This window comes from Anser anser (genome assembly GCF_964211835.1).
Source record: "Anser anser genome assembly, chromosome: 1".
Lineage (NCBI taxonomy): Eukaryota > Metazoa > Chordata > Aves > Anseriformes > Anatidae > Anser > Anser anser.
The window spans coordinates 62159503-62182484 of NC_139720.1; the positions used below are offsets into that span (position 1 = coordinate 62159503).

At 41.9% G+C, this 22982-nt stretch overlaps 1 protein-coding gene across 3 annotated transcripts in view; it reads left to right on the forward strand.

Moving 5' to 3' along the window:
* CREB3L2 (cAMP responsive element binding protein 3 like 2) overlaps nucleotides 1-22644 on the forward strand; it is a 78955-nt gene extending 56311 nt beyond the window's left edge. For 2 of the 3 annotated variants that reach the window (XM_083801046.1, XM_083801048.1), the window contains 9 exons: nucleotides 277-364; nucleotides 1711-1892; nucleotides 2529-2675; nucleotides 4242-4300; nucleotides 5675-5743; nucleotides 12921-13020; nucleotides 13960-14086; nucleotides 14783-15008; nucleotides 15861-22644. In XM_083801046.1, the coding sequence (XP_083657172.1) occupies nucleotides 277-364; nucleotides 1711-1892; nucleotides 2529-2675; nucleotides 4242-4300; nucleotides 5675-5743; nucleotides 12921-13020; nucleotides 13960-14086; nucleotides 14783-15008; nucleotides 15861-15936 (1074 nt within the window). In that variant the 3' untranslated portion in view covers nucleotides 15937-22644. The remainder of the gene's footprint in view (nucleotides 1-276; nucleotides 365-1710; nucleotides 1893-2528; nucleotides 2676-4241; nucleotides 4301-5674; nucleotides 5744-12920; nucleotides 13021-13959; nucleotides 14087-14782; nucleotides 15009-15860) is intronic. The other variant, XM_083801047.1, reaches the window with a different exon arrangement.
* The last annotated feature ends 338 nt before the right edge of the window (nucleotides 22645-22982 follow it).

The window sequence follows — 22982 nt, forward strand, 5'->3', positions numbered from 1 at the left end:
GGGTTGCCTGCTAGCTTTCAGTCTGAAATGTCATCTTTGAGGCGTAATCTTTTATTTAGCTAAATATAGCAATAAGAAAAGCCACAGCAGGACCAGTCAGGGCAGCATTCTCTGTAGCCTGGCTTAGCAACACTGTGTGAAGCAGTTCAAGCTTTGCCTGTAGTAGAGTAGGAGAGGGAAATCTCTCCATTTATGGAGAAATCATCCTTGTACCCTTCTATAAAGACCTTAAGAAGTGTGCTTTGGGTTTTCATGCTGTTAATTTCTCTTTTCTAGATGAAACCACTGAGCCAGAAAGTGCTTCCAGAGATTAAATTGGAGCCCCATGAAGTGGATCAGTTTCTGAACCTCTCTTCTAAGGAAGGTCTGTTAATTACCAACCCAACACATGCAAGGGAGATGACCAGAATGTGCGATGAATGTACTTTACCCTGATTAAATATTTGGCTTCCTTGTTTGCCGTGTTAAACTTTAGGCTGAAGCTGTTTCCTTCTAGGGATTTGACTCAGGCGGTTAAAAAGCCAGCCTTTCTGACCCATTTATATGTTCTTTTTCTTTGTTTTTGTCTTGCACATCACAAAGAAGGTGATCTCTATTTTGTCTGCAACATCCTAACAATTACGCGGTTGCTGGAGGGAGCTTGAATCTTTAAAGTACAGGATTATTTAGGTTAGAAGAGAAATCAGCTTGAGGGAACTTAACTAAAGCACATAAAATATGAAGAGCACAAGTGGGAACTTGGCTGGTTTTAACCTCTTTGACCTCTGTTGCAAAAGCAAGGAAGAGAGTGTATATGAAATTAAGTTAGGTGCATCTGGTTTTAGCATATTTGTTGCAGTTCAGGTTTAAGAACCGCCAGGGTCCCTTTGAAATATATAAATTGAGGGGGAAGGAGTGATGATCCCTGCCCCAAATGTAAAACATGAATTTGTGGCGTATAATCTATTAGCCTGGGAAAAGTTTGAAAGAGCCAAATATTTTGACTGAAATTTAAGAAGGTAACTGTATCTCAGTTAGGAACACTTGGTGTTCTGTTAGTGAATTCTTTTATGTAGACAAGTAGAACTGCTCTAGGAGGAGAGGCAATTGACTTAGCAGGTGGAAAAAAAAGGCTATATCTTAATCCAAAACATAGATGGGATTGCTCAATCTGTGAGATTAAGGGCATTACTGTTTTACAAGTGTACATCTGGCAACCAGAGTTAAGATGCTAGCCAAAAAAACCTGATGTGTAATAACTTTTGTTACAAAAGATGTAACATCTTGGGCACGTTATCTTCTCTTGAAAAATACTGGCAATTTGTTAAATCCATAGCAAGGTTGGGAAAGGCTGTTGTTTTTGGAAAAGGAGGTGCACTGGCTCAGAGCCCTCTCTACTAAAGTGGTTTCCCAAGTAGGGTACTTGTACTGGAGGTTTATACTTAAATCTCAACACATTTGGAGAAGCTGAAGGGTAGGTAGAAATGATTTGAGCAGATTAGCAGAGCTCTGCTTTGTCTGTTGAACCTAAAGACAGCTGCTGTGTTTCATGCCTTCTTTGGAGACCTACATGCTCTGAAAGTTTTCCAAGTTTCCACTTTTTCTTGACCCATCTTTTAGCAGAGAGTCCTAGTCTTGGACAACTGGTGGTGGTGGTGGCGGCAGTGGCTCTAGTGGAAGTTTACGTTAGCACCTCCAAATCTTACATTGTATTTCTCTCTTGCCATTCAGCAGTCGACCCCCTGCATTTGCCTCCAACCCCTCCCAGCAGTCATGGCAGTGACTCTGAAGGAGGGCAGAGCCCAGCTAGATCGCTCCCTCCTTCAAGCCCGATCCAGCTGCAAGCCATGGCTAAAGTCACGTCGCGCACAGCTTCAGCGCTTTCCAATTCCCCTCTCCTGACTGCACCACATGTAAGTTGGGCTCAATTTTTCTAGAATCTTTTTTTTTTTAATTACTGTTTTTGCCATACATTTGCTAATTTCTGTTGTTCTTTGGATGCACCCACCTCTGGTCAAAATTGCAGATCCAGTAATTCTTGCTCTCTTGTCTATCGTGTTCCTACCGGGAGTGGTGTGTGCCTCTTCTCTGACTTGAGGCAGGGTTGAGCAGTGTTAGTTAGTTTCTTCCATCATGGGTTGTGTTTCGCATTAGCACCCAGCTCTGCTGGGCTAACTTGTCACTGGTAGATCTGTCCTCTTGTTGCTATGTCTTGGAAATCAAGTGATGATTTTTAGGGAGGGATTTTCAGCAGTGCTTCTCATTTGTCTCTTTCTCCATTTGAGCCAAGGGGAGTTTTACTGTGGGCCTCAGAGCTGGGCTGAAAGCAACTGTTTTGAGGCAATCCTGCCCCAAAGGTTCAGTCTCTGAATGAAAGCTATCTAAAAAGTCTTCCCCTTCCACTCACTCCCAATTGCAAGAAACTTGAGTTAGTAGACAGAGTGCTCTCTGAAGTGGGAGAGCTGCTGACTCACTCTGTTCCTTAACACCCTTTCTCTAGGGCTGTGTGCACTTACTGTGACATTATTTCATTTCTGTGACACTTGCAGAAATTGCAAGGGACTGGCCCGCTCATCCTGACAGAGGAGGAGAAGAGGACACTGATAGCAGAGGGGTACCCAATCCCTACCAAACTGCCCCTGACAAAAGCAGAGGAGAAAGTGCTGAAGAAAATCCGCAGAAAAATAAAGAACAAGGTAAATAAATGTTTGTTTAGCAGTTTTGCTGGGTAATACCTCCTCATCCTTCGCTAAAAATTTTGCAACATTTCAGTAGCAATGGTCTGTGATAGTGTTGAATGCTGTAAAATGTCTTTTAACAAAGTATTCTTCTTTATTCCTTAACACATCCCTCAAATTGTCTGCCACTGTGACAGTGCCTCTCTGTCTAGGTATTTACCTGAACACATGAACAATAGAGTATTTAGTAAGTACAGTATCAAGTTGCTGTTGCCTGGCTCCATTTTAAAAATCACTGAATTCCATGACCTTTAGATGTATGGTTGATATCAAGGCTGTGAAATGCCTTGCAAGTCTTCTCCTTCTCCCAGGATGGCAAAGAGCTAGTGATGGGGAGGAAAGCATTTTTTTTCAGACCTGGCAAACTCGCTTGTTCTGGATGATATTAGCACATCTTTGAAGGTTAATGCATTCTGTTACTGGTTTGGCAGACAGGTGTAAATTTGGCCACACTGAACTGAAATTTGGTCTAATATGATTTTTCAAAAATGTTTAAAATTTCCTTGTGTATTTTATGTAACACTTTCATATAATTACTCATTTGTATTCAAGGGTATCATTGGAGGTCCCTTGGTCCAACTCCTTGCTGTGAAAGCAGTCAGCTTAGATCAAGTTACTAAGTGGCTTGTCCAGTCACATTTTATTGTCTGAGTGATGTGTCCTCAGCCACTCTCTGGGCAACCTGTTTCCATATTAGGCTGTTTTTCTGGTTAAAAATAATAAAATAAAAGCTTTGTGTCTAATTGGAATTTTCCTTGTTGTAACTCATATTCAGTGCTCTTGTCATTTTTATATACACCTCTGAGAAGACTGAATTCATCTTTGTTTTAGCAATAGGATTCTCTCCTTATCTTCTTAAATCTGAACAAATTCAGATTTCTTTGCCTTTGCTGATATGTCATGTGCTCCAGCATACTTGTTATAGCCATGGCCATCCTCTGGACTTGCTTCAATATATCCAAAGAATTTATTTCAGAGCCCCAGACTTCACATGGTTCTCAACTGTGGTCTTGCAGATGCTGAATAGAGAGGAAGAGATACTTCCCTTGACCTGCTGGCTACAGTCTTGCTAACATAGCCCTGGCCCTGGTTGGCATTTTTTGCTATGGGGGCACATTGTTGACTTATGTTTGTCTGGTTGTCCATCAGGATTCCCCAAGTCTTTTTTTCTGCAAAGCTGCTTTCTAACCTATGCATGGGTTTTTCCTCTCCCAGTTGCAGGATTTTCTCCTGGCATCATCTTTTAGTATTTGCCCTAGGATATTCTCTGCAGATGAATCTGATTTGCTTTTTAAGGATAGTTCTGTAAGAGCAGAGTGATCTTTTTCCTACTACTGAGAGGGAGCAGTCTTGCTTCAGGATGTGGAAACAGACCAAGTCAGTGCTTTGCTTGCCAGGAATAGGAATCAGAACAGTACTGAGGCTTGAATCAAATAATGTCAGGGCTCTTTACCAGTTTATTAATTCATCTCTGCTGCTTTTTTTCTTTGCAAATATTTGGTGTTTTTCTTCCCTTATCCTTAGATCTCTGCCCAGGAAAGTAGAAGAAAAAAGAAAGAATACATGGACAGTCTGGAAAAAAAGTAAGCCAGCCTCCTTCCTGTTTCAAAGGTTCCAATAGCACTGGTTGCTGGAATGGGAAGGGATCCAGCTGTTGATGCTGGGACTGTTTCGTGCACAAAGTGCCAGCTGCCATCTCGTGGTTGTGACTGAGAAAAGGCCCTTCTTCTGGCTTCTGTGGTACATGTCCTGAAATGCTCTGTACATAACTGTGTCTATCTCCAATGCTTAGGTAATGTGCTGGCAAAGACCTTAAACCTCAAATAAGACAAGACCCATCTACTACCAGCCTTTCTCTTGTGCAACTGTGTTGGTCTAGTGGGTGGGCAGTGTCCAGGGAAAGGTAGGGTCAGAGTGAATATATTCTGTCTTCTAGTGCAGATGGAGACAGAAATTGGAAGTGGGTGAGTCAAGACTGCTTGGGAGAGTAAGCAGGACTCAGGAAAACAACATGTGACCAACTGACTTCCTTTAACAAGAAGGAGCCAAATCCCCAGTTAGTGATTTATATCCCAAATTAATCTTTCTTCAAGAGACAAGTATCCTGGTATTTTTCTTATGCACTTCACCAGATGGATCTGCTAAACCCTATGTACCATCTTTGGTGATATCCTTGATGAAATTTCCTTTTGTTCTTCTTATGTCTTTATGGGTGAGCCTTGCTTTCTCAGAGTTAGACTGTGAAATTCTAGCATACATAAACAGATATGAAAGTATTTCCCTTTGCCTTTTTCCTCTTAAAGCTATTCAGGCAGGTCATAGTTGTCTTTTAGGAATCCCATATTTTTACTTGAACCTCTTACATGGCAGGTCATACGATAATCTCCTTTTGTTAGGGAGTTTCCAGGGGCAGTGAGGAAATGAGCACCCACTTGGAAATGAATCTTCTGGCTTGTTAACCTCAATACACTTGAAATTCAAGGATCTGATTTCAGAAGCATGGTATTTGTTAAATTATTTAGTGCCTCATCCTAGAAATGAAATGCACACATGGAACGCCCCTGCACAAAATAATTGTTAACAATACAAATAGAACATGTTCAGTGACTTTTAAGTATCTGTCCTGTGGCCTGATGGACAGAGAAGGTTGGAGCAGGGTCTTTGCCATTGCTATTTCAAGGGGCGAAAAGTAGTTACAGCTTATCCTGAATAAGCTGCACCTACTGGGTTGTAGTTGAGCACTGTAAGCAGATGCTCTATAGCGAGTAGTATCTAGTGCAATGTCTTCTGCACCTTCAAGCAGGATTAAAGGTTATGACTAAAGTTAGTTGGTGTAACTTTTTGTAAATGCAGGCAGAATCACAGAGCTCTCTGTGAAAGCAAATTTGTTTTGTTCCAGAATGTCTTTAATAAAGGACTAATTTTTTTATATTCGTCTTTCCTTCTGCTGTCTCCAGAGTTGAGAATTGTTCAAATGAAAACAGTGAGCTGCGTAAGAAGGTTGAAGTCCTGGAGAATACTAACAGGTAAGGTGTGAAGGGAATAAATCAAACTTTGGCATGATTTTACAGGGAAAAAGAAAAACACAAAAGTTAAGAGATCAATTGAAATGTGAAGAATAGCTGTATCTGATCTGATTAGCGTCAAAGAAAGATCATGGAGAACAGTTACCATGACAGTGCAGCACAATGTAAAATAGTGGGGCTTTGATGTCAGCTGTTAAACTGTCTTCTAGCTTGTGGTGTGTTTGAGAAACCTTTTAGTATTCTTCTTTGAGTTCTTCTACAGCCCAAGGAAACATAATTAGTGATAGATAACAAACAAAAAACTGCAGCCCAACTCTTCAAATTGTCTTTTGTCTGTGAAAGACTGCTTTGACAGGAGGCCGTGACCAGGAACATGACAGTTGCAGAACTTAGTGATGAAGCTCAAGAGTCACTGTTAGTTTGTTCTGGACTACTAGATGCCATTGCAGTTACTGTACGCTGTTCTGATCATCTGACACTCTAGAATATCTTTCATTTCAGGAAATACAATTTCCTTTGGAGGGGGAATCACCTTCTTCTCATTTCTTCTTTTCTGAATAAACGGGTGTCTCAATGGTGACTCTCAAAGGATACGTGGCAGAAAATGATCTATAGCTGAGCTTTGAATTGGATGTTAGCTGAGAATGGAGTGTCAGTCATGGCTTATGCTCAGCGTGTTCTCTGTTGAAGGCAAATTCCAAAGAGTAGGTACTATATGAGCCCACTGGTAACACCTTCTGTTTAGAGGCATTTGAAGTGATGGCTGAATATTACCACTAAACATGATGGTAGCACTGACGTGTGGGAGGAAACTTGGTTTTCAAGATAAGACCCACGATCATGAAAAATGGCCCCAGAGCTTGTCTGGCAGCCAATGTATTGCTAATTGAGTGGCATGTGTTGTTTCTAATCTCCGGATCCAATCTCTAATTTCATGGAGCCAGACCCTGTAGCACTGTAATTTGCTAGAGTGTCTCCCACACACTGCTCATGCATAAAGACATCTGCTGCTTGTTTGAAGAGAGCCAAGCCATTTCTGTCCCTCCTGTATCTTCCTGCAGTGCTTTACGTAAAAGAGCCAGGAATTGTTCTGCAGGTGTGGAATAGGGTTCTTTCTCCTAGGATCTGTCCCAGTAGGTGCTGAAAACAGCTGCTAAAAGGGGGGGTGCAGTGGATGATCCACTCAGGGACAAGATGTTTTCAAGCCTTGAATTGTTCTCCCTAGTTTGGCTAAATTTGGCCAGATTTACATCTCTTGTTGCAGATGAAGTCATGAGAATGGCTTTGTTAATATTTTCCATTCTTTTAGACAGGACCTTTAGCATCTTTTCTGTTATTTTATGATCTTAGTTCCCTAAAGATAAACGGTCTAAAAATATTTACCTACCTACATGATATTATCTCTGAAATCTTCATACTCTGGGCATATGGGATGAGTAGCATTGTTTTCTTCCCTCTGCACGAGCATCAGTGCTGATTTGTAATCTCCCGCAGAGAAACAGATGTTCCTGACCCTCCTCACAGAAATTCTTGTATTCTATGGTGATCTGATTTTGGTATTTAGATGCAAACTGTACCTAAAAACTGTTAAGGCTGCACATCCAAGTATTGGGAAATTTGTAAGAGAGCCTGCTTTCATCAAGCCTGAATTATGTAACACCACTTTTTTTAAACCTCACCCCAAAGAGACACTTTCTTTCGTTTAGTGTATAGCTGTGTAAATGTCTTGTTCAGAGAATGATTCCAGGTCCTTGCTTAATATACATAATCCATTTTTCTACATTGAATTCAAAATGACTGGTTTCCTCACTGGTACATTGCCTTGATGTGTCATCCAGAAATTAATCAAGTGTTTCAGAACTTGTCTTCATAGCATCCTGTAGCTGGTACTTTCATCTCATATTTATAGTCAGGGATCGAAGTTCATAAAGAAGTTAAGGTCAAATTATGCAGATCCAATTTTATTCTTGGATGCCCAAATTTAAACATTTAGGACCTTATTTCTCAAAGTTCCTAAGCACACAGTCATACACGTCTTATTTAATATGCTCAAATCAGAGCCCAAGTTGACTTCAGTTGCAACTTTGAGTGTTCAATGTAGTAAAAAAAAAAAAAAAAAAAAAAAACCTCATTGACATTTTATATGAAAGTAGATCTACAAGTGTTAGAGCTGTCTTCTGATAGCAAAAAAATTTAAGAGTGGAAAAAGAGAGCAAGAAAATAGCACTTTGTTTACATGTAAAATGCGCATGCATTCAGTGTGGATGAAGACAAAGTTCGTGTTTTTTTTTTCTTTTTTTTTTTTTTCCTTGGAAAATTGGGCAATAGCTGCTCACTTAAAAGTTTGTGCACACGTATGTACAGTCAGTCACTATTGTGTTTTTATAGTCTGTCTAGAGTTGAGGGGAGCTGACAGGCAATTTCCAAAACATACAACTATTGAGCAGCAGAATTTTCTTTCAGTATGTGCAATCAGTTTTTCAGAGCATGTTGTTACTCTATATATAGAACAAATTTTACACAGATACATACCTAAGACTTCAGGGAAACCCTGCTTACATTTCAAAGTCTGGCTCCAAACCATGGAAGCACCACAATTTTTTGCTAAAAAAAGTAGCATAAGAAATTTTAGAAGAATCTTTCCTGAGAACCTGCTTTAGCTTGAAATTCTGGGTCTGAAAAGATTTGATGTAAGATGTGTTAATGTGGTCAAAGAAAAATTGCATCCAGAAGAATCTTCCTTGATTTTCATGTATCTTATAAGGCAAGGCAGGAGGCTGTGGGATCAAGATGCGGGGGAGTTTTTAATTCTCATTAATGTGAGTGGGTGACAGCAGCATTTTTGGCATCTTCAGTATTAGAACACTGGCATATGTTTCCTCTCCTAATTTATGTGACTCAGTGCCTTGCAAAAAACCCATCCAAGTTCCTTTCTAAGGAGTTTTCTCAAAACTACAGGAACACATTATTATATGCACGTCTCTTATGCCTTGTAGCCACAAGTGAGCAAGGATCTCATTGGTCTGGTTAGTGTCCGAACATGTTGAGCACTGCTGTCTTAGAAGGGTGCGAGAAGAGGCTGATATCAAGAGTTGAACTGACTTTTCCCTGTCACCAAGAAGGCTCGATCCATTCACATGGTGGCACTGGGGATGAAGACAGAAGCTGCCATTAGTCTAGGCTTTTATTGTGGTCCATGACACCAGTAGCTGTGGCTATTTGGGCTTAAAGAGACAGAATTGAAACACTGGGTACTGAATGTATGACATGTGAGAAGTACTTTTCTTTTTCAATCCTGTTAAGTCTATATTTATAAATAAATACACTGACGTTCACTTTTCCTGGAGAAGTAGATAGAAATAGGATCCAATTAGCATATGGTTGAGTATGTAAATATTATTATTACAAATAGACAATCACAGAATCATAGAAAGGTTTGGGTTGGAAGGGACCTTAAAGACCATCCAATTCCACCCCCCTGCCATGGGCAGGGACACCTCACACCAGACCAGGATGCCCAAAGTCCCATCCAGCCTGGCCTTGAACACCTCCAGGGATGGGGCATCCACAGCTTCTCTGGGTAGCCTGTGCCAGTGCCTCACCACCCTTACAGTAAAGAATTTCTTCCTGGCTAATATAAACCTACCCTCTTTTAGTTTGAAGCCATTACCCGTTGTCCTGTAGCTACACTCACTGACCAAGAATCGCTCCCCAGCTTTCCTGGAGGCCCCCTTTAGGCACTGAAAGGACACTTTAACATCTCCCCAGAGCCTTCCCTTCTCCAGGCTGAACAACCCCAACTCCCTCAGCCTGTCCTCATAGGAGTGGTACTCCAGCCCCTTGATCATCCTTGTGGGATGCATACAAGTAGCTGCTGGAGTTGTTCTGGTAGTGTAATGACTAGCAAGTTCATTTACTGACTGATTTACATGGCTGTTCTTTCATTTGAGGCTGATAAATCCATTTAACCAAGTCTTGTTTCAAGAAGAGAGGGATCTGGATTTACGTGCAATGAGACATCTTGCACTTCACTTCAGACCACCCCCATAACAGCTGACAAAGCTTGACAGCCCTGGACCCAACTCTTTATTTTGAAAGCAGCAGAGCAGTGTTTTTATGCTGAAGCAACACTGATGAAAAAATGCTGTTTTTTTTTTTTTCTTTTGTAATTCAAAACAGAAAGAATCGTGATTTGTTGTTGTCGTTGGGTTTATTTTTCCTTTGAGGTATTCTGGTCTTTAAATGAAAACTTTACTTTGGGGTTTGCCTTGTCCTACAAATAGGACAGGCAGAGAAAGACTCTGTGTAGAGCTGAAAGAAAGAGAACATTTTTTCTTGCTTTTTAGTCATTAATGATAAGTTTTGTGCCTCACAAAGTAGATACATTCTCTGAAATAAAAAGGTCAAAATAAACATTGTTTCTTTCACCTAGAAGCTATTTATTGTTGTATAAATCAATGTTGGATTTTAAATTTAAATACTGTATTGAGGAAGTTTTTCAGGTGGCTAGGTCCTGCAGTGACAGATTTCCTCTCCATACTGAAAGCGTCACTGGAAGCAGAGGGGAAGCCTTGACTTGTTCCTCACTCTGGTAGTGAAAAGGGACCTTCTGAAGATTATTTCGTGAATGCACACATGAAAACAAGACATCATGGGCAGAGTGGATTTGCTGGGAGTGCTGGAAAGGAGAGCAGGAGTCTTCAGTCACTTTACAGCCTTCCTTTGAGGTGCTTCCCTTGGCAGGGAAAAGCGTGAAAGCACATTTCACACCTCCTACGGAGGTGACCCTCTAATTGAATATCACTGGGAAACGTGTCAGACACAGTGGAAAATAATCCTTGTGGGTGCAAAGCCCCTTATACACGCTGCCGTGGGATTGTATTTTCTCCTGTTAGGATCTAGCCATTGGCAGTATGTTGCACTAAGAGCATTCTTGGCCTTCCTGATGATATTTAGAGGAAACATCTTGGTATAACCCAAGTCCTTGTTCTTCAGAGTGGAGAACTGCTCCTTAGTCCTCTGTTCTTAGTCCAGACCATCCCGGTAGCCAACCAGTAACAATGAAGGCAACGGGTGTGCTGGAAAGGTCTTTTCACCCTGGAATCCAATCTTCCAACATTTCAGATTCGAATACCTACTTAATTATACTTTCCGAAACAAGAGTGTTTTGGTGTCAGCTCTCTGGGCCCCCCTCTGCCCAGCAAGGTTTTTTAAATTGGACACAAAAAGGCAGAGATGAGCAAAACCGAGGAGAATCGCCTCTTCTCTGTCGATATCCTTGACAGCCATTAACTGTTTTCTCACTGACGCCTCCACAAAAAGAGGCAGGAGTGATATGCATTTCAAGTCTGCTGCTGCTGCCAGCCCCCAAGCTGGGGAGGAGGAGAGCGCCTTCCTCTCATGCCTCAGAGCTGTTCTCTGTCAATCCCAGTGACTCAGGCCTGAAGTAGGTTGGGGGGGGATTTAGTCTTGTGTAATAGCGCAGAGATTGCAGGGTTAAAAAGGCATTGCTGTGTAACATGGCGTATGGAAGGAATGCTGTATGTAGTTTGTTCTGTGCCAGAAGATGATACGTAGCATGTGTGCAAGTCTGCGTGACCCCTAAGCCATGAACTGTATGGAAAAGTGAGACTGGGGAGAAATGTTAGCAGGGAGCAGGGCATTAGGATGGTCTCATCTATGTGATGGATGCTGTTTCCATCTCTTAATTTGCCTGTGGTCTCTAACTGTGAATAAAGGACTGAAGAAGAAAAAATGAAATCACTTTCTTCTTTTTAATACTGAGTTGCAGTATAAACTGTGCTCTCAAGAGCATGCAAGACATCCTTCCTTAATAAGTTGGGAAGGATCTGCTGGCCCAGATAAATGTGCTGTAGTGCCTTGTGCTCATTTCAGAATGCATTCCTGAAGTCCTTGAATTCATTAAACCCTAATTAGCAATGATCATTGATGATTAAAAAAATCTATAATAATAGACAGACAAGTATATATTGAGCTGTAAAGGCACCTCTGGGTCTGTCCTACAATTAGCTTTTAGCTGGTTTGATCTTAAAATAAACCTTCTATCTTCTCTGACACCCTAACCTTGCTTCTTGCTTTAGCATTTGACGTCATGGTCTCCAAAGCTGTTGCCTGGAGTTTTGTGAGGGTTACCCTCAGCAATAGGTAGTGAGACGTACAAAAGAAGCAAAAAGTAAAATTGGAAACAAACAGCAAAGTTAACATCTTGAGGCAAAATAGTACTATATTTGACTGCGATGAGGACAGGCATTTGGGTTACTCCTCCTCTGTTAAAAAAGCTTTAATGGAAACAAAATGGAAACAGTTGTGAAAACCCTATACCAATTATTCTTTGAGATCATTTCCATCTTGAATGACTAATATCCTGACTGTAGCAAGTAATGATGCTACAGCAGAAGAAAAACAGACAGAAAGGCAGAAAAATACCTTCCTGGTCCGCAACTGTTGACTCCAACCAGAACAGAATAACCGTTGCGGTTACCTCTGAACGGCACAGTCAGAATAGCTGCTTCAAGCAACTGTAGTTTTCATAAACTCCTGGAAGATTTAACAAATTGCAATAAAATACTTTATTTAGTAAATGAGATTACGGGAAATGAAGTGTGTGCTTTAAATCCCTTTCTTTGAAAATGAAGCAATTCACTGTACAGCGCATTTTCAGAAAAAGGGGGTAGACATATATACCTCTAGCAACAACTACAGCAACTATAAGCTTGCTTTTGCACCATTTTAAATAATGGTGAAACTCCAGCTCAATTCACGCCGTAGAACCAGGTGATGTAAGCAGCCAGTCACTTGCATGGAGAGAGTTTCAGTTGTTTGTACACTTACCAGAGTTGTTTCCCGTAGAAACCCTGGAAACAGTTTTTATTTGTAATAACTTTCTGAAAAAGGTAAATAAGTCATTGTTCAGGGACAGCATCTGATGGAAGGCAAAAGATATTTTTGAAAGATTCATTGCTAATGCATGCAAGAACTTTGTAAAAATTGAAGACATTCCTTACTTCTGATTTCAAGGTGGTGATTTTAATTATCTGTACCTTGTCGCAAGTGCTAAATGCATTATTGCCAGGTGTGGAATTTGAAGCAAAAAGCTGTTTAACCAGCAAGTAGATCACTACATCTGATGGTCATGTCTCTTGTCTTTGCTTTCCAGAACACTTCTGCAGCAGCTGCAGAGACTCCAAGCCATAGTTGCTGGAAAGGTGTCCCGTTCATGTAAGGCAGCTAGCACACAGACAGGAACCTGTCTTATGGTGAGTATTCCCTAAAACTGGTAATTGTAGGGGAACGAGATTCCCTTTCCACTGCTCAAAGGCACATCTTCTGTTCTGTGAAGCCCCTCACTTCCAAATTCTCAGGTTGGGAAACTTCTCTTAATAATTTGACATTTAATTTTGAGATAGCTGAGAATCCTGGCTGATGAAGATTAATGATTGTTAATGGGCATTAAATTCTGGAGGAGACTGGGCCTGTGGTTTTGATGGGGTGCTGCTGTGATGAAAGAAGCAGCACAGCTCCTCTGAGTAACCTGTTGTATTATTTCCTACAATTTTGTATGTGAGAAATGGTGTCTAGAGTTGTAAAATGAAAACACGGGTGCCCTTTGATGCTTGGATTTTCAGATTCCAGTAAAAATAAACCTTTTCATCCAAATAAAAATATGACTGAGGCTGTAAATCTACCTCTCTCCTATTTCAGTAATATTTTTCAGGATAAGAAAAGGGTTAGAATGAAGCTCTTCCCACCTTAACACCCAGCCAGCAAGTTCCCTTTATGCTGGTGCTATAAATTGATGGAAATGATATTCAAGGCCTATGCTGTTCTCATCGGCTGCCAGCCTCTCTGTCACTTTGAAGCAAGACTGGGGCCAGCAGCAGAAATAACCTCAGAAATTCCCGACAGTATCTGTAAAACACACATGGCGGTTGTGTCTGCTTTTCAACTTTGGGAGTAAATAAGGCAACAGGCCAAAATGATGGCAGACACTGAAAACAAACCCCAGCATTAAAGCGCTGAATTGTTCTTGTGTATGTGCCTTTGCTAAGAGGCACTGAATCTAGTGATAAAAATAGCCTCAAGTCTTTTGTTTCAAAAAGCTATCAGATCTGCCTTGTGTCAATTTTTCATTTTGATGTGCGTGTATGGGCCAAGAGGCAGTGCAATTAACCTCTTCTGCCTCTTCCCTTTGCCAGATGGTGGTGCTGTGCTTTGCAGTAGTTTTTGGCAGCTTCTCTCAGAGCTATGGGCCATATCCTTCTGCTACAAAGATGGTGTTGCCCAGGCAACATTCCTCACCAGAGTCCTACACAGACTCCATTGGTAAGTGACAACCACCTCAGTCTTGCTCTTTGGCATTTGTTTTCCACCCCCATCCCCAAATCCATCCCCAAGAACTTCATGTTTTTCTGCTCCCTAGCTGGCCATGCATTGATACAGAAGAAGGATGTATCTATATCAAAGAAAGATAGCTTGGCAAGGTGTGCTGATGGCAGCAGACTTCATAAAGATGAGAAAAGCCTTTCTCCACTAGCCTGCTTGGTACTTTTTTTTAAGGTTTAAAGCCTTTATGTTTCTGTTTGAGGAGCTAAGGCTAGTAGTCTGTGAAAGGTAGCAGGAGAGTTTGCTTTCTGCTCTGTACCACTTGTTCATACTGTCAGAAAACACAACGGCTGTCAACTGGTGCTTCCTTTGCCAGTGTCAACTAAGGGTCCAAGGACGGAGTGGGAAGCTGTTAGTATTACATACCAGTTAAGAACCAGTTGCTTTAAACGTATGTTATTAAAGTGATTATTTCATTTTGCTCTTGTTCTGTGAAGAGTTAAGAGCTTTTTGATGTCTGTTTGGACCACTGCTGTGGTATCTTCCCACAGCTATCAACCTACCCAGTTAATTGCAATGAAAAGACCTTTGCAGCTCTAGTTCTGCTCTGATGGTTTCCATTTCCTGAAACGGCCAGGGCTGTTCTCTTTGACCTGCCTCCTTCTCATCTCTCCTTTCCCTTCTGTCTATATGCAGTGAGATCAAGGAGTCTGCTAATATATGAAGAGCCTCACCAGCTGGAGGAGTCGTCAAGCCCGATCTCCTTTGCAGATCGAAACGACAGGCACGCAGACAGCTCCAAGTACACGGCGCTAGCTCTGGAAGCTGTGCCGGGGATGCAGCGGGATGATATCATGGAGTTCACAATAGCCAACGAGACGAGGCTAGAGAAATCAGTGCTGCTGGGCCTGCAGCAGCACAGGTGAGTGCTGGATGGGCTTCTTGTGAAACAAGAGTTTGGACTCTCTGTCTGGAGAGCTTATAGGCAAAGGTATTGCTACTCTTGTTTGGAGAAGTGATTGCAACAATATTTTAGCAACAAAGCTGCCAAGCTCATTGCTTCTACCAGAAACTTAGCCCTTGTAGGCTTGTTAGTTATGCCTACTCCGCTTCTTTAAGCACTTAGTTGCATGTCTCCTAAAGGAATAAGCTTTTACCAGTTGGGTGGAAGTGTGAGGCTGTGACTCACTGGGCTTTGTTGAGGTTAGGGTGCGAAGAGCTGGAGCTTCTCACAGCAGTGATCTTACTAATGCATGCTGCAGAAAGTTTGCAGGATTCAGACTTAAAAGACAAATCTATTATCTGAACTTCTTAGCATGGAGTTCCTTTTTTTTTTCTAGCATGAATGTGTGTTTGGGGCCTCTGCAAAAAGACAGATTCACTGGTTTAAATATGTGGTTGCAGTTTTCCTTCCACTGTACCTTTGCTTGTCCCACCACTGTCCTGTTGGCTCAGCTCTTAGTCTCTGCTAACAAGCAGTAGTAAGCACACCAAATGGTGGAGGTGGGTTGTGTTTAGAAGTATGCTTTTCAGAGGCTTAGGTTGAGCCATATCACACCAAGCATGCCTTCTGAGCATTTGTGTCAAAGTTATACCCAGGGCCAAAGAGATGACTAATTCAATGTGTTACCATACTCCAACTGACGGGTACCTGATAAATACCGAGTGCCTTTTTAGCATTAGCCAATTTGAGCAGGATATGTGCTTTTAAAAATGACTAACTCTTAGTGTTAACCTTTGTTGTTGTTTTGTTTTGTTTTGTTTTTTCCTACAGAGTCAACTCTGAAATAGAAGGAAATGAAACACTGAAGATAATTGAAATAGATAGAAGAGTCAATGCCACCTCTTAAAAATAAAAAGGCCTTTTTTCTTGACTTCCCTCTTTCCCACATATTTTCAACCAAAGTCCCCCTGACTTGTCATCCTCAGTGAACCAAAGCACAAAAGAGAGGGAGTTCACCAAATTCTGCATTGACTGGTGAGGCTGTGACTGCAGATGGGATCTCGTCTTGTAACTCCTTTCCTTACTTCACACACAATCCCTCTTTGCTTTTATTTCTTTCCTGTCTGATATTGCAAGGGCAGGATTGAATTATGATCGCAGAAGATACCAGCAGTGTGCTGATGATTGATTTGTGTATGTGTGTCTGTGCTTGCATGTACACATCATCATCTGTGCACAAAGACATTTGGTAAAAGAGTGGAATATGCAAAACCGATGGGAGCATGTGGGTGATGGGATCCTTGGGAGAAGGTAATTGAGAGAAACAGGAGAGGCGGCACGATGCTGCTCAGAATCTAGCCACAGCTCCATGCCTATTGGTCTGTAGCATTTGGGCCTTTTGGGGAAGATTGAAAAGCATGTGCTTCATCTGCTCTGAAGGCACAAGAATGGACCCCAGTTCTGTTTTGTGAACAGCACAGGCAGGAGAGGGGTGGGCAATGATGGTGCTGAATTGTCCTCCCTTACATCTTTCACTCTTCTCCCCACCAACCCCTTTGTCATTTAGTGGAGTAGCTTTTTCTTTGGGTTGGAAGCAGTCCTGGTAGGCATCTCTACTGCTTCCACCGATGTGGAATTCAAGCAAAGATCAGTCATTGTCTTGTCACACTTTGCTTGTGTGGGAGAATTAGACTAGTTTAACTAAATCTATTTAGAAAGCAGGTTTTGTTAACTTCAGGCAATGTTTTGGGTGGATGTCCTTTAGTCTGCTTAAGGCTAACCTGTTTAGTTTGGATCGGTTCCTTCCCAACAAACTTAATCAATATAAGGCTTAAACCAGAAGTGCCTCCTGAGAGCACCATATGGATTTTATTTATTGGCTTCTAGATGCATTGATGGAATTTCTCATGTAGACCAGGTCTCAGATTGTCCTGTGTTTTCTTTTTCTTGCCATCTTCCTGTTACTGTTGTAAATAGTATTTATTAGCTTTGCAAGATTTTGTTCAAGCAGTCACAATGAAGCGAATTAACCTTCCCTAACCCTGCATGTGGTCTGGGCAAGCTCTGAAATTGGACATAAAGACATACAAATATCACTGAACACCCATTCCCCCTCCTCCCCCCACCTCCAATTTGAATCATCCTAGAATAATGTCATGGGTCTCCTCTTCTTACGTCCTTTTCCAGATGTGATCTTAGACCAACCGCTTAACCAAAAAGATGTGTACAGTTCAGGCCTGGAGGTGACTGTGTGGCAAGACAGTCCCTGACCTGAAGAGTTTATTATGCAGGCAGCAGACAAGGCAAAAGAGGGTTGAGAAAGGCGCATGGGGAGGTGAAGCGACTGGCCCAAGTCTAGTGGAAAAGCCAAGAGCCGTATTCAAATTTGATCCTGGTCCAGTACACTTCTTTCTTCACTGTGTTTCCTTGTTGTCCCACATAGCTGTTGCCTTTAAGGGTTGTCCTTCTTTTGGTACCCTGCTCATGCCTTTGTCTGAGCTGTGCATCTTGGAATTTATCCTTGGAATGGCACAGCCAAATCTAGCCCAGGATTTGGGCTGGGTTTTATCTGATTGCTCAGAAGGGCACTCAGACTCCATTGAGGATGGATTTAATGGGGAAATCCTAATTCAGCAGGCTAGCATAGCTACTTCATGGTTTACCAGAAGTCAATTAAAAAAAAAAAAAAAGAGAAAAAAGAAAAATAACAACAACAAAAAATACTGTAGCTCCTTTTTTTTTCTTGTGATAAATAAGGGAAAAACTAACATAGCCTTACAAGTAATTTTTTACCATGTACAGTAGATATTTCCTGCAAGTATTCTATTTTGTAAAATATTGGATTTGTATTTTATTACAGCAGCTGCCATACCTGCTCCTTCCTTGTTCTTCATTCTCTTTAGACTTTATTCCTTTGATATCCCATTTGCTGCCTGCCTGTAGGCCTGACTCAAAGCTCAGTGAAAGGAATGGAAAGAATCTGGTGGATTACAGTGTGATCAACCCCCACTGTGCCGTTTTAAAAAGGTGTTTCACATTAGCGAAAGTGAAACGTGTGCCAGACTCCGTGAGCTAATAGTGAGTTTTGGTGTGCAGACGTGCTTTCTAGTTTATGCCCTATTCATCTATGCAAGTGCCTTTTTATTATTTTACCTTTGGTGGAAATGAGAGAACAATGCCACTGTAGTCTATTTTGCAAGAGTTCCCCTCTCATTGTGACTCAGTGTCCTCCATGAAGCTTCTTTCTCTTCACAGTGATCCTGTTGGGTCCTCTGTATCATTCCAGTATCCACCAATGACGTTTGGATGTTTTTTTGGAGCAATGGCTTCACATAAATAATGGACACTGGTGGGTGCCACTGAAGGTGACACAAGGGATGGCTGCATAGTTTAGCCACATGAGGTCAGCAAAGTGACAGGAGAAAGCCAGGACTGACCCTTCCACTATAATACTGCTGGCCCATGTAAGTGGGCAAGGTCACAGCTTAGAAAATCCCTTAAATGGTCTTTTTATTTTATCTTTTTTTCAGAGCACCCATGGTTTGTCTGAGTGAAACTGAATGCTTAAGTCTTCTGCAAAAGAAGCACCAAGCTGTCAAGCACAACACTGCTGTTAATTGTGCTGCAGTTTGCACTGTGCATAAAGAGGAGGCCAAGCTGCGTGAGCTCATGCCCACTGCCAGTTAAATGATCGCCTTTCATTGCAGATACCGCTGACTTCACTGTCTTAAAATTGAATTATTTCCCAATACTTCAAGGAGAGACAGTTTTGCAATACCCAAATAACACCTCCTTCTCTGAAAGCTACTGCAGTAGTCACCAGTGGAGCTTTGCATTCGTGTTTGCTTAATTTGGACCTATCAGTTTAAATCTGATTGGGAGATAGTCGAATTTTCATCTGAAGCATTTTAAATTGGCCACGATTTGGGTCAGGCCACTGAACTAATTCATCCAAACCAGTATGGCAGTACCAATTTTCTTGTAACTGTTTAATAATCTACTTCTATAATCTTAACTCATCCCATCCTTTAAATGATTTTTAGGTACTCTTGGGAATCTCTTAAGCTAGCACACACATTATTTGTGGATTTATTATCATGAATATTACTTCTTTAGAATAAGGAAATCCTTTGCTTGACTTTGGTATGTTCGTGATCATTTTTTCTTCAGGGGTCTTAATAGAGCAGGTTTCTCTTGGAGGTAGTAGGGGCCAAAGTATCTCCCGCCATCACCCATCTATAGGCTGTTACGTGATGAGGACCCGCTGTCTCCGGAGTAACGATGCCCATGCCCCAGCAGGGGACAGGGGATGCAGGACACGTGCAGTTGCCCCACTGGCCTCGGTGCTCCCGTGGAGATCCAAGAGTCCGTGCGGGTGCGCCACAGGCTGTGCAGAGAGGGAGCTGAACATGAAGGGCATGGGGAGGAGCAGTGAGGGGCATTTGGGGAGCATGCTGGTGTAAGTGCTTATCATTAGCTCAGCCATATTATGTGAGGTCTTCGCCTTCTGCCAGTATGCCTTTTGCAGCGGCCGGTGGCTTGGTGCTGTACAATGATGTGCATCTGTGGACAGGGCAGGCAGCGGCCTCGTGTGCTGCCCAATTTCCACTTCCACTAGAGGACTTAAGTGATCCTCAGAGTCTTTAGCTGTAACTCTATGCAGCTTGGCAGTGTGATTTCACACAAGTAATCTTAGCTTTTGGCCCATAGCTTTAAAGCATGTCTAGATCTGTCAGGTCTTTGCTTCTAGGGAGATAAGCTACAAAGGAATGTAGGGCATTATTTTTTATACATATATATTTAAGAAGTGTCAAGCACAGGGCATGTGACAGTTCTAACGTTGTTACCAGTGTGTAGATAATGTTGGTGTTGGTGTTTTGTTTTTTGTTTGTTTGTTTTTTGCTCTTTTTTTTGCCAAGCTATTTATAGTTCTTTGCTGCATTTCTCCTGTTTCATCCATACCATTCAATGTTTTCCAGCAACAGAGACTAGTAATGGATTAGGCTGAGGTTCTTCAGACAGATCCCAGCTGATGCAGCGCAGCATGCTTCTCACTTACCACTTTCAGAGGCTGCAGGTCCATACTGGCAGGGGACCTCTTCGATATTGCTCTGTATAACAGCGTATCTCAATACAAGCTTATTCTTGATTTCTTTAATGTAGAATCCCCAAATTTGCCTTCTTTTTTTTTTTTCCCCAGCTAAGAATCCCCACCTCACACCACCCCATCCCCCCAAACTATCAGCGGTGAATTCTGTCTAGACGAATTTAGAATGTGGGTCAAGTAAATGAATGATACTAATTGCTATGTTGGGAGGGATTTCCACTGAGTATTTGGGCTCTAGATTCTAGCTAATGCCAAGAGGCCGTTGTACAAAGCCTATGCAGCTAAGAACAGAAGTATAAGGAGTATTTTTATACTTTTAGTGACTAAAATATTTCTTTCTCAATTCGTTAATTAGATAGGGAACATTTTGTATTCTGAAGGTGAAATGGTAGGTCAGTACTTTGTAACTACAAAAGTTATAGTAGCCTATATAAGTAGCCTAGTGCTGTGATGTGGCTGCTTTGTGCTGCAGTGTTAAGGATTAAACAACTCTAGGGGCTGCAAAGGTGTGAGAACTGATTTTAATGTTAAGGTCTTTATAAACGAGGGGTAAGGATTCAGTCAATGGGCCAGGATATTGTAGCTTTCTTACAGCTGATAAAACAACAGTGGGCATTCAAGGCTGTATTGAGGCTGTGATCCCCGTCAGTACGGCATTGCTTAGGGGATCAGCATCCACTGGAGACTCCGGGGCTGAGAGGGGGATTGCCATTTGTTTTTGCAATTATTGTGTAAGGCCTTTTCTGCTTTTCCAGCGTATACTCCTGAATTGACTTTCTATGTAGAAAAGAGTGCGTCTCAGAAAACTCATTTGTGATGCTGAAATGGAGTTGGTATATTATTTTAGGCTGTTACCAGAAGTCCCTACTCTGCTCTAAAGCCCATCTCCATACTTTTCCACAAGAGATGAAACCATATAGGTGAGACTGAAGCATGGGAAAGCTGGATTTGTAAACTTGTCTTGCAGAAAAGATGAAAGAAATGGCAGATGAAAGGACTCCTGACATCCCAGGGAAACTTCCTAGTTCTTAATTCCTTAAACCAGCAATGATAGTCTTTTACATTAGTTCCCCCCTTCTTTTATCTTTACTTCTCCCCTTGCTCTTCAACACTGTGCAGTCCTTTTTAGGTAAAATGAATGCTTATCTGACCTTTGTATTGAATGCCATTTTCCCTTCCAACCTGCAGGTAAAAATCTTTCTGCACTTCAGCAGCCCGTAATTAAGGGAGTGGAGGAGGTAGAAGGGGAAGCAGAGGCAGTGGTCGATTTTTTTTAATAGAACTCCGTTTATGCCTGACTTTGCCCCATCAGATTTGAATTCATTGGTGTTGAAGTAATAGCATCTTGCTTTCTTTGTTTGCACTGTCAGTAGGGATGAGTGTGAGTGCTTGTATCTGTGCATGTGTGCATGGTAAGCAGTTAAAAAAAAACAAAAACCAAAAAAACACGCAAATGCAGAGTTGTTTCCTAATGCAGTAAGTGTCCCTAAATGAAGGTGTTTACCTGAACGCCGTGGGCACATTCCACTTGGTGCAACAGAAAGCCCTGGTGTTTCTTTCCAAGACTGAGACCGGCTCACATTCCTCACCAACAAGCACTCGTAAATCCATCTGTGCGTTGCTGTCTGATGTCTGTCTTGTTAGCAAATGTCAGCTGAAAGTTGTTGCGCTGCCCTTTTGTGTGTGTGCACAGACTGGCCTGTCTGTAGGACAGCTCTGGCTTGGTGCAAAAAAAAAAAAATTGTATCTAGTCTTTGGGTGTCATTTTTGTTGTGCAGAACTCTGCTTTCGAATGCTTTCTTCTCAAAGCTGTAAGTTAGCCTTAAAAATGGCCCTGGGAGACCAGAGGTTCAGGGAAGAGGGAGAGTTGATCTCTGGAGCTGGTGTGTCTGTGGTGTGAGTACATTGCAGCTCCACTGAGTTTTTGCTGCGCCTTCCATGGGGCAAATTACCTGATATTACCCTCTTGAAGAGAAATACAGGCCAAAACCATTGCCTAGGGCCATAAAAAACAATACCTTGTGACTCTGAGTCATTCTGCGTGTAACACCCCTAAAAAGTTTCAGCTGATCTTTCCCTTTCCCTCTGTACATGTGAACGCAGTATGGGTTTGTACAAACAACTTAAATCTATTTCAGATAAAAAAGACAGTGATAGTAACACAAAAGCACACCCACCACCCAAAATCCTTGGTAAACTGCATTGGAGCCTCTTCTGACTGCAGATATCCCTGTTCTTTTCCAACAGCCTGTTTAACTCTGTGTATGTGTGCTCAGTGGCCTCTCTATTTTTGTACAAGTGCTGTCATCTGGATGTGTGCCCACCTGATTTTTCACACTGCAAACATGTCCATTGGGTGTAAAGAAATTGCTGGTTTTTTTTTTCCTTTTAAATTGTTGGCTTAGTTCTACAAGAGAACAGACTACCTGCTTTTGTAGCCTGAACATGTATGTAGTTAAGTATGTTATGCTTTTCATTTCTTGCAAATAAATATTTTCTGTAGAAAAAGCAAGTATCACCTGTTTGCTTTCCTGCTGGCTGGAAAAGCTCCGGCCTCCTGGCTTTCCCAAGCGCGGTGCCGAGCGCGGTGCAGCCATCCAGAAGCCCGGTAATGTGGCACGTCGCTACGCAGAGAAGGGCAAAAGCAGCAGTGGGGTTTCTGCTGAAGCTGGATGCCCCTTTCTTTTCCAAAATTACTGGAGAATGATGTCTGTCAGCAATGGGTGGAAGTTAGGCATGATGGCATTTAATTAACACGGCATATGAGTGCAGCTATGCTATGCAGCCACATCAATAGTAACTTCTCTCTCTATAGAACTGGGATCCGGGCAGGTTGATGCTCAAGG